The 12,646-nt window shown below is 38.9% G+C and overlaps 1 protein-coding gene across 1 annotated transcript; it reads left to right on the forward strand.

The window, feature by feature from the left end:
• Window positions 1-8,821: 8,821 nt before the first annotated feature.
• On the forward strand, window positions 8,822-9,760 carry LOC136174773 (olfactory receptor 5M8-like). The gene has a single exon (XM_065944981.1). The coding sequence runs from the start codon at window positions 8,822-8,824 to the stop codon at window positions 9,758-9,760; it is 939 nt and encodes a 312-aa protein (XP_065801053.1).
• Window positions 9,761-12,646: the final 2,886 nt, after the last annotated feature.

Consider the following 12,646-nt stretch of genomic DNA (forward strand, 5'->3'; position numbering starts at 1 on the left):
TTTTCTTAGAAAATTTCATCTGGAAATGTTCAGAATAAATCAGACAAGAAAGAAGGATTTTAACCTCCTGAAATTGACCGGTTGTTCAATTTTGCAACTTTGCTTCTTCATCTTATTCCTATTTTCCTGTATTCTGTTTCTTGTTGAAAACTTAGACCTCACTTTGAGATTAACACCCTCAACAGCCTGTCACTTTGCCAATCTGCCAATCTCGCACTTTCTGGTTAACATTTTGTTTAAAAAGGTCATTTCTGGAGAGGGTGTGGAGAAAAGGGAACCCTCTTACACTGTTGGTGGGAATGCAAACTAGTACAGCCACTATGGAAAACAGTGTGGAGATTTCTTAAAAAACTGGAAATAGAACTGCCATATGACCCAGCAATACCACTTCTGGGCATACACACTGAGGAATCCAGATCTGAAAGAGACACGTGCACCCCAATGTTCATCGCAGCACTGTTTATAATAGCCAGGACATGGAAGCAACCTAGATGCCCATCAGCAGATGAATGGATAAGGAAGCTGTGGTACATATACACCATGGAATATTACTCAGCCGTTAAAAAGAATTCATTTGAATCAGTTCTAATGAGATGGATGAAACTGGAGCCCATTATACAGAGTGAAGTAAGTCAGAAAGATAAAGAACATTACAGTATACTAACACATATATACGGAATTTAGATAGATGGTGGCGATAACCCTATATGCAAAACAGAAAAAGAGACACAGAAATACAGAACAGACTTTTGAACTCTGGGGGAGAACGTGAGGGTGGGATGTTTTGAAAGAACAGCATGTATATTATCTATGGTGAAACGGACCACCAGCCCAGGTGGGATACATGAGTCAGGTGCTCGGGCCTGGTGCACTGGGAGGACCCTGAGGAGTCGGGTGGGGAGGGAGGTGGGAGGGGGGATCGGGATGGGGAATACATGTAACTATATGGCTGATTCATGTCAATGTATGACAAAACCCACTGAAATGTTGTAAAGTGATTGGCCTCCAACTAATAAAATAATATTTAAAAAAAAAAAAAAAAAAAAGAAAAAAAAAAAAAAAAAAAAAAAAAAGGTCATTTCCTTGCCCAACTTATTTGAAGAGTATAATATGATTACACCCCTGGTAACTCAAGGTTTTGTTCCTACTGCTCTCTGTGACCATTACATCCATATGATTACCTACTTTTCATGTAGTTTCATGTATTTGTCATTAGTTAAGTCCAAAATGCATGCTTATGTGGCTACCTTTGCCTATATATGTGATCTTGCATAGATTTGTGTACAGCATCAGTTGTTTTCTGCAGAGCTGGTGATATGGAGAAACATTATGGTGTCTTGCCACTTTGTAACTACTAAGATGAAATGAAATTTTTAGTTATCATAGATGATATTGGAACTCCAAAATATGAATAAGAATATATGGCAATCTCAAAAATTTACATTTTTTCAAATGAATTTTCCATCTTTTTAATATTTGAAAACCAGAAAAATATCCCTGCTTTTTAATCTTCTTATGAATATGGTACTTCCTGGGAAGAATGAATAGTAAAATTGAACTATTGTCTCTCCTATATGTTTGTGATTCTTCATTTGAACTGCCAAATAAATACAAAGAATATAAAGAATACCAAAGTTTAATTACCGTGTATTTTTCTTTATTCATAAGCATGAAGAATCACTACCTGAAAATTTGAAGGGCTCATATTTAATTATCTTTTTACTATGGGAAATTGTTAACATGATTTTAGTTTGTTTTATTTGAATAATAAAATAAAATATTATAAAATGTTTAAGAATATTCAATCCAGAGTCAAGAGTACTATTTATATCAGTGATTTATTTAAAATCTTTGGATCTGAAGCCTTGATTCCTTACTTTAAGACTCCTCTATCTCACATTCTACAAGTAGATGTTCAAAGGAAATTTAATTGTTGAATAAATTTTCCTGAGTATTAAAGAAATATGACACTCATTATTGAGTTTCAAAAATCAGAATGCATGTAAAAGTAGTCATTGATTTGGAAATTGCATCATAGCCAAAATTATTGTTTCTTTTGATGATCTTGGGTTGAGTAATCTATTACAAAAAATGAATTTTTCCAGAAAAATTCCTCTATTTGATTACCTTAATGGAAGCTTGTTTACCTAGGCAGGACTATTTTGAGAGAAAGTTTCCTCTTATTTCACAGCTCAACTCATTTTTTTTTTCATTTATTTTTATTAGTTGGAGGCTAATTACTTTACAATACTGTAGCGGGTTTTGCCATACATTGACATGAATCAGCCATGGGTTTACGTGTGTTTCCCATTCCAGTCTCCCCTCCCACCTCCCTCCCCACCCCATCCCTCTGGGTCTTCCCAGTGCACCAGCCCTGAGTACTTGTCTCATGCATCCAACCTGGGCAGGCGATCTGTTTCACCCATGATAGTATACTTGTTTCAATGCTATTCTCTCAGAACATCCCACTCCCACCTTCTCCCAGATATTTTTAGAAATTATCTGATAAAATATCTGATAAAAACATATTCACGATCATGTGTTAACTTACTCAACACAAAATTATTAAGGTTTGTCCAAAGGTAGAAACTGTAGGTTTTAAAAATGATTAAATATACACCCACCTCCATGTTTATTTATGAAAAACTTCATATTTATTTGCCATAAGAATTTCTAGGATAAAGGAAACAGTTAATGAATTTTTTAAAACAATTGTTTTATGAAGAGATAGAAAAATTAATTCTGACTAAGAATTTTAGGAAAGAGCTAGGCTTTGGAAACTGAGTAGAATTTCAAAAAAGCTAGTGGATGGTTGCAAAGACATTTTCTAAAGAAAAAGGCAATAACAAGCAATTGATGGAAGGAGAATAGCTTGATCATGCCTGGGGCATTGATAATGGATAGAAAACTAAGAAATAGTACACAGGATCACATGAGGTGGGATGGGATTTTGTTGCTAATATATGTAGGATTAAATTTGTTACTCCTTGGAAGGAAAGTTATGACCAACCTGGACAGTGCATTAAAAGCAGAGACATTACTTTGCCAACAAAGGTCCATCTGGTCAAGACTATGGTTTTTCCAGTGGTCATATATGGGTGTGAGAGTTGGACTATAAAGAAAGCTGAGCACAAAATTGATGCTTTTGAACTGTGGTGGTGAAGAAGACTCTTGAGAGTCCCTTGGACTGCAAGGAGATCCAACCAGTCCATTTTAAAGGATATCAGTCCTTGGTGTTCGCTGGAAGGACTGATGCTGAAGCTGAAACTCCAGTACTTGGGCCACCTCATGTGAAGAGCTGACTCATTTGAAAAGACCCTGATACTGGGAAAGATTGAGGGCAGGAGGAGAAGGGGACGACAGAGGATGACATGGTTGGATGGAACCACCAACTCAAACAACATGGATTTGAGTAAACTCTGGGAGTTGGTGATGTACAGGGAAGCCTGGTGTGCTGCAGTCCATGTGGTTGCAAAGAGTCGGACACAATTGAGCGCCTGAACTGAACTGAACTGAAATCTGTTACAGATCGGAACCTTAAATACTTTCAAACTTGAGTAGTGACAAGAAGGGTGTAAGACTGCCATTATTTGTTCTGAGATAAGAATTCTGTGAATAACAATGAATTCTTTAGCCAAGGTAGAGAGTGACTACAGGAGTAGCCACCAATGTTAATCTGGCAAATGATAGTCCCCTTCCCAGACTACTTTTTTTTTCACTTATTTTTATTAGTTGGAGGCTAATTACTTTAAAATATTGTAGTGGCTTTTGTCATACACTGACATGAATCAGTCATGGACTTACATGTATTCCCCATCCCAATCCCCCCGCCACCTCCCTCTCTACCCGATCCCTCTGGGTCTTCCCAGTGCACCAGGCCCGAGCACTTGTCTCATGCATCCAGCCTGGGCTGGTGATCTGTTTCACCCTAGATAATATACATGTTTCGATGCTGTTCTCTTGAAACATCCCACCCTCGCCTTCTCCCACCCCAGACTACTTTTATTCCTCACAAAGATGTGTAGTTCTTTGCTTTCATCTGGGGATACACTTTACAAAAAATATATGAATTGGTAATTTGCATATGTGCTAAGTCTCTGCAATTGTGTCCAACTCTTTGCTACCCTATGGACTACAGCCAGCCAGGGTCATCTGTCCATGAATTCTCCAGGCAAGAATACTGAAGTGGTTACTGTGCCTTCCTCTGTGATATCTTCCCAACCCAGGGGTTGAACCTGAGTCTCCTTCAGCTCCGGCACTGCAGGTAGAGTTTGTACTGCTGAGCCACCAGGGAAGCCCAATAGGTTATTTATCCTCTGTTTATCTTTGCTGTCACTTTATCTCCCCATTTATTTACAGATTTAGTGTTATGTTGACCAGTTCCTTCTTGTCAAGATCCTAAGATGCATTGCTATGAATCACCTTTGTCTTCCAAATCACTGAACAAAAACTGAGTTCCACTAATCTCTCAGGGGGAAAAAAAAATTAAAAAGCTATTGTTTATGGTATTTTTATCATAACAGTCCAGGCAAACTAAGACAATAATCCACACAATAGTCAGGCATCTAGAGTGCACTAGAAGACAATACATGGAAGAATATATACTGCTTGATTCCAGTTATGTGAAATTCAGAAACCGACACAAGGGCTCTACAGTGACACAAATGATCACATCATCATCACATCATGTAGTTGCTCAGTCCTGTCCGACTCTGCCACCCCATGGTCTGCCAGGCTTCTCTGCCCATGGGATTCTCCAGGCAAGAATGCTGGAGTGGGTTGTCAGTTCCTTCTCCAGGGGATCTTCCTGACCCAGGGACTGAACCCAGGTCTCCCACATTGCAGACAGGTTCTTCACCATCTGAGCGACCAGGGAAGCCCATTAAAAGTGAAGATGCAGCTAACGTGAGGAAGGAGGTGAGACGTGGTCTGAAGTAGTGTTCATCTTCTCCTTGCCCTCGAAGCAGGTCTTGTAAGTTTGCTTACTGTTACACTTTAACAATTCATTTGACTACAAGTTTGTGCTGTGTACATTTTGCATGTGTGGATTAAACTTCACTATAAAGATTAAACATATATAAAAAATGATCCTAGTCTTCAAAGAAGAAAAACTTCATTCCAATATCAAAGCACTCTGTTTGTAGAACACACAGCAGATCGATTTGCTAGGACTGCCATAACTAGGTACCACACGCTGGGAGGCTTAAACCAGAGAGATGGATTTTCTCCTAGTTTGGAGGCTATAGATTCAAGATCAAGGTGTCAGTAAGGTTGGTTTCATTCTGAAACCTCTGTCTGACTTGCTGATGCCTGTCATTCCCCTGTGTCTCCTCTATCCTCTGTGAGTTTCTATGTACTAATCTCCTTTTTTTTTTCAAAAAATAATAAAGACAGCAGTCATCTTGGGTTGGGACCCACTCATATGAACTCATGACACTTTAGCTTCCTCTTTAAAGGCACTATCTCCAAACTCAGACGTATTCTGAAGTACTGACAGTAGAGATTTTGATATGTGGATTATAAAGGAACACAATTCAACCCATAAGACTGTATAAGGAGGTAACACATTGTGACGCACAGTTATGATAATGGTGTGGAAGAAATTGCATTAAGCTAATATTATGGCAAATGTAATGTAGCATGAGCATCCATGGCAGACATCAATATCATGGTGTGGATTTCCCAATGTAAGAAGAAAAATACTGAGACTGAAGGTTGGGTCCCATGGTAAATCTGCATTGGGCCCAGTTGCTATTTCTCCAGAGAACTCATGTATTGAGAATAATTATCTTAAAAAGTAATTATTTCACCCTCATGTGTTTGTACAATCTCTTAGGGAAACAGTGTCAACCTACAAATGATATAAATTCTGCCTTTTCATTCCTCAAAAAAGCCATTGATATTCTTTCTGAAGACAGTTCTTCCCCCATTGGTAGGTAGATTTCCTTATTCTATGTGTATTTATAACCATCAAAAGCCTACTTATTTGTTCAATCATGTATGATACCAACATTAGACTTATGATTTATAAATAACTAAATGGAAAAAAAAATAAATGCCAATGACCAGAAAAGTGCAGACTTTTAGTGAATATAGATGAAGTCTACATAGAGAAGCACACACTAATATTTTAGTTATTGTTAGTATGAGTTTTTCTTTTCTTTTCTTTTATTTCTTGCCAAAACAGAAGTCAACTCTAGCTTCCTCGAGCAAAAAACAAACTGTTTTGGAAACACATGGCCTTGGAGATCAATATGTAGCCAGAATACCAGGAATAAAGAAAACACCCAAGGAGTCTGGAGATCAGTCAGCTCAGACTTCATAGAGTCAGTCTTCTTTTGCAGGTTTAGTCTGGCCTTTAAGTCACACTGCAATCAATTTAATGCAAAAATAGTTTTCATTCAAGTGACCACCTTAAGTCACTAACTGACTTATGTAAGATATCTGCAGGCCAGCACTTGATTTCTGCATATTCCTCTTTGAACCAATAATCTTGGCCCTCAGATTTCACAGTGAAACCAGAACTGAGACCAGGAAGAGAGAATTGTCATCACTGCCAACTCCAAGCAGTGGGAAACTCTCTATAAAATATCCTAATGGGATGCTAATGGCTGGAGAATTTAAAAGCTGGCCAACTGTCAGAATATAATTATGTATGAATTTTTGAACAAAGTGAAGGAAAATTCCAGCTATTCACCTGGAAAGTTCTTATTCTACTGAGTCTGAAAAAGTTGGAAAGCATAAAACTTGCTCAACTTAATTATTTTGTATTCTCCAGTGAGCAATTGATTATGTGAACATTATCCAAAAAGAATTAGGTCTTTTGGGAAAGCATTGTCCTTTGATACCATACTCTTTTCTCTTTTTAAACTCTTTCTCACCTGTTTATATAATTAGATATAAACAAACCTGACTGTGATATCTGAGGATGGCTATGCACATAAAACATATTCTTCAAACAGAAAGACCAGGGCAGAGAAAGAGAAGGAGAAAGTGGATAAAGAAACAAGTGAGAGAAGCACGATTGAAAGGGAAATGAAGAATAGGGAAATAAAACATAATGGAGGGCCATGTCAGAAATGGAAGAGATTTGATCCCTGGGCTGGGAAGATCCCTGGAGAAGGGCATGGCACACCCCTCCAGTGTTCTTGCCTGGAGAATTTCTTGGATAGAGGAGCCTGGCGAGCTACAGTCCATGGGGTCTCAAAGAGCTGGACGTGACCGAGTGACTGACACTATAACGCCAGCAGCCGTCAGTCCGCAGCCGCCACAGATGGTGATCCCTGAGGACACTCAGGGTTTGAAAACGCATGATACTGGCCCCAAATAGCTGAGAAGGATGTCAAAGGAATGGTTTCAGTGAGCCCAGATTCTTGCACATCCCCATACAAAGAAGAGTGATAAATTCTGAAACTTTTCTTAACTGTAAGCTCTTATTCCTACTACTTGCCCTTCATTGCAAAAGATTCTATCTACCCTAGATCATCCGCTATCCTCCTCTGAGCAATTTTCTCAAGGTAACTTGGGAGGCTGCCTCCTGGGTTTGGAATCCTAAATATTTCCGCCCAATAAAACATAAATCTCAACTTTTAGGTTGTGCATATATAGATTCAAACATTCGCTTTCTGTATCATGTTCTTAGTGAATATAGATGAACTCTATATAGAAAAGCAAACACTCATCTTTTAGTCGTTATTATTAATATGAGCTTTTGTTATTTTATTTCTTGCAACAACGGAAGTCACCTGTAGGTATCTTAAGCACAAGCAAACTGTTCTGGAAAGGCATGTCGTATTCCAACTCAATGTGCTGCCACAATACCAGGCTTCGAGAACAACCCAGGCAGTTTGGAGGCTAGGCAGCTCAGACTTCATAGAGTCAGTCTTCTTTTGCTGAATCAATCTGATCATTAAAGATCACTGCAGTCAATGAAATGCAAAAACATTTAGTGCGCCTTGCCCCACTAATTTACTCAGTAAGATATATAGGAGCAAGCATCTGATTTCAGCCTAGTCCTCTATGAACCAGGACTCTTGGCCCTCAGATGTCGCAGTGCAGAAGTGAGAGACCAGGAGGACGGGATTTCCGTCAGTGCCGACTCTACGCAGTGGGAAATTCTCTGCAAAAGAATCCTAGCAGGGATCTACTGGTAGGAGAATCTAAAAGCTGGCCAACAGCGGAAATGCAATTATGGGTATGTTGTTGAAAAATGAAGACAAAAGTTCCAGTTCCTCACCTAGAAGGTCCCTATGCTATTGAGTCTGAAAAGGTTGGAAAGCATCAAACTTGTCCAATTTAATTATTTTGGATTCTCCAGTAAGGAACTGGTTAGGTAAACTTATTTACAATGTATAAGGTCATTTGGGAAATTATTTCCTTTGATCCTCCATCTTTTTTATTCCTTTCAAACTCTCATATCTTTATATAATTGGAGATAAAAATGAGTAAACCTGAGGGTGGTATCTGGGATCAAGCATGCACACGAAGTATGTTTTGCAAATAAAAGACCAGGGCCAAGAAAGACAAGGAGAAGTTGGAGAAAGAAAACAGTGAATAAATCCTAATTAGATAGGAAATGAAAAATAAGGAAATAGAAAGTAGAAGGCTATGTCTAAAAAAGAAAGTGCTGCCTTGAATACCACTAGATTCCAGTCCCAGGCTGAGATTATGTTTACTTAGAATGAACACCAGCTGAAACAGAGTGAAAAAAATGCTGAGAAGGAAAAGAAATTAGTAAGAAGGTCATGAGTGACATAGTAATATTTATTTTTCATTTTCCTGTTATCCAAACACACAGATCTCTCATCTCATGGAGCAAATTATGAGAAGAAACATCACTTCAGTGACTGAGTTCATTCTCCTTGGACTGACCAATTGCCTGGAATTGCAGATTCTCTTCTTTGTGCTGTTTCTGGCCATTTACATAGCCACGGTGGCAGGGAATTTGGGCATGATTGTCCTCATCCAGATTAATGCCCGCCTCCACACCCCCATGTACTTTTTCCTGAGACATTTATCCTTTGTAGATCTGTGCTTCTCGTCCAATGTGACTCCCAACATGCTAGCAATTTTCTTATCAGAGAAGAAAACCATTACTTACTCTGCTTGTCTGGTACAGTGTTACTTGTTTATTGCCTTGGTCCACGTGGAGATCTATATCCTGGCTGTCATGGCCTTTGACCGTTACATGGCCATCTGCAATCCCCTGCTTTATGGCAGCAGAATGTCCCAGAGTGTGTGCGCATCCCTCATCACGGTGCCTTATCCATATGGAGCGCTCACGGGGCTGATGGAGACCATGTGGGCCTCCAACCTAGCCTTCTGTGGCCCTAATGAAATTAATCACTTCTACTGTGCTGACCCACCGCTGATTAAGCTGGCGTGTTCCGACACCTACAACAAAGAACTGTCCATGTTTGTTGTGGCTGGATGTAACCTGTCCTTTTCTCTTCTCATCATGCTGATTTCTTACCTTTATATTTTTCCTGCTATCCTGAGGATTCGTTCCACAGAAGGCAGGCACAAAGCTTTCTCTACCTGTGGCTCCCATCTGACAGCTGTCACCATCTTCTACACAACTCTTTTCTTCATGTATCTTAGACCCCCTTCAGAGGAGTCTGTGCAGCAGGGGAAAACGGTGGCTGTGTTTTACACCACAGTGATCCCCATGTTGAACCCCGTGATCTACAGTCTGAGGAACAAGGATGTGAAAGAAGCTTTGATGAAAGAACTGTTCTGCGGGAAACTGCTTTCTAAGTAAACAGAGTGCTAATTTTATTATTTTTACTTTCTATATCCAATGACTTTTCTTAGTCCAGTAATAATTTGTCCAAATGTATATCTTTTTCTTGGGGGACATTTCCACGGAGAAAGTTGGACTAAAAAGAAATCTGAGAACCCATGTCATTGGACAGGGATTTTGAATCCTTCAACAAAGCTTTGCTTACCCCAATCCAAATGTAAAGATCTTTCTGTGGCTAGTTATGTCCGGCTCTGCAACCCCAAGGACAGCAACCTGCCAGACTCCTCTGCCCATTGGATTTTCCAGGCAAGGATACTGGAGTGGGTTGCCATTTCTTTCTGCCAAAGACCTGTATAGAGAAGGATAAATATCAGTGGAAAATCCAGTTTACACCTTGGAGAATAAAGCCATTAACACTTCCTTTTTTGGAAGAACTGAGTCACATAGCTTTAGACTGTCTCTTATTGGGGAAAAATTGCTTTATTTTTTTTTTCTTCCACTTTTATTGAGATATAATTGACATACAGAACTGTATAAGTTTAAGGTGAACAGCATAATTTGATTTACATATTTCATGAAATCATCACAATAAGTTTAGTGAAAATCCATCATCTCATACAGATGGATTAAACAGAAGATGAAGACATATTTAAAAAGAAAAAATTGAATAGAAAAAGATTTGTTTTCTTGTGATGAGAACTCTTAGGATTTCCTCTCTTAATAACTTTTGCATATAACATACAGCAATGTTGATTATATTTATCATGTTGTACATTGCACCCTTAGTAATTGTTAATATTTATCTTGTAACTGAAAGTTTGTTCCTTTTGACTACCTTCATCCAACTTCCCCTCTCTCCACCTCTCACCTCTGGCAACCATAAGTCTGATCTCTTTCTATTAATTGGTTTTATTTAACCTTAAAATTCACCTTACCTATTTTGAAAAATAAATCAGTACTAAACTTCCAGTCACCTCTCTTGACTCATAAAAATTTACATAAAGTATGTTTTAAATTATTTTATTTCTTTATATCAATTGTCTGTAGATGACAAGATGCTTCTCAGAAAACTGTAGTTGAATGTATATTTAGAAAACCCTAAAGTTCATCGCAGCACTGTTTATAATTGCCATGACATGGAAGCAACCTAGATGCCCATCAGCAAACGAATGGATAAGGAATTTATGGTACATATACACAATGGAATATTACTCAGTCATTAAGAAGAATTCATTTGAATCAGTTCTAATGAGATGGATGAAACTGGAGCCCATTATACAGAGTGAAGTAAGCTGGAAACATAAAGATCAGTACAGTATACTAACACATATATATGGAATTTAAAAAGATGGTAATGATAACCCAATATGAAAAACAGAAAAAGAGACACAGATGTACAGGACAGAATTTTGGACTCTGTGGGAGAAGGCGAGGGTGGGATGTTCTGAGAGAACAGCATCGAAACATGTATATTATCAAGGGTGAAACAGATCTTCAGCCCAGATTGGATGCATGAGACAAGTGCTCGGGCCTGGTGCACTGGGAAGACCCAGAGGGATGGGGAGGGGAGAGAGGTGGGAGGGGGGATCGGGATGGGGAACACATGTAAATCCATGGCTGATTCATGTCAGTGTATGGCAAAAACCACTACAATATTGAAAAATTGCTTTAATTATGTAATTAGTGCATTGTAAAAAACTTATTTCAACTCATTAAGTATGCCTCCCTTAGCCCTGAAAGCCAGCACTTGAACTGTCAGAGAGGGGAAAATTTCCCCCAATTTCCCTTGATTTTTTTCTTTTTTTTCTGGTCACATAAGTAAACTGACACAAGACAGAGGGAAAAAATTAATTCATACGCACTGAGGTCTAAAGAAATGAGACGCCCAGAGTAACCAAAGCAAACTGTTTCTATATCAGTTTTAGACAGAGACCTAATTCTTTGTGGAAATTTAGCAAAACAAAGGGACTTTTGCTCAGGGTAATGAACTAATCAAAAATAATAGTTTCTAAATGCAGCTTTCTTACTCTTGAATTCTCTACCCCTGTTGATAAGGACACTTTCTCTCCTCATGGTCTAAGGAGGATATTTTCACACGGGATATTTCCTTCCTATTTTTGAGGAGAAAAGGAGGTTCAGACTTTTTTTAACATATATTTTTTCATTACCTATTTTGCCAGTAACCTTGATTCAAGATAATCAATATATCCTGTGATATATCTTGGGATGAGCTTCCCTAAGCCCATAAATCTCATCCCTTTTTACTTACCTGTCAACTTTGTTCTTTTGTCGATTTGCAGGTCTAGGTTTACAATGGTTTCATGAGCTGTCAAATTACAAGCCAAAAAGTGAATTTAAAGGGATCCTAGTTTAGAAGAAGCTTCATGGGACTGAAACAAACAAACACAAATGCAGGACAGAACGATCAACTATCAATCAGTTCAGTTCAGTCGCTCAGTTGTGTCCGACTCTTTGCAACCCCATGAATCGCAGCACGCCAGGCCTCCCTCTCCATCACCAACTCCCAGAGTTTACTCAAACTCATGCCCATCGAATCAGTGATGCCATCCAACCATCTTGTCCTCTGTTGTCCCCTTCTCCTCCTGCCCCCAATCCCTCCCAGCATCAGGGTCTTTTCCAATGAGTCAACTCTTCGCATGAGGTGCCAAAGTATTGGAGTTTTAGTTTCAGCATCAGTCCTTCAATGAACATCCAGGTCTGATCTCCTTTAGGATGAATTGGTTGGATCTCCTTGCAGTCCAAGGGACTCTCAAGAGTCTTCTCCAACACCACAGTTCAAAAGCATCAATTTTTTGGCACTCAGCTTTCTTCACAGTCCAGCTCTCACATCCATGCATGACCACTGGAAAAACCATAGCCTTGACCAGACGGACCTTTGTTTGC

This window comes from Muntiacus reevesi, chromosome 9, assembly GCF_963930625.1.
Source record: "Muntiacus reevesi chromosome 9, mMunRee1.1, whole genome shotgun sequence".
In the NCBI taxonomy this organism is placed as follows: domain Eukaryota; kingdom Metazoa; phylum Chordata; class Mammalia; order Artiodactyla; family Cervidae; genus Muntiacus; species Muntiacus reevesi.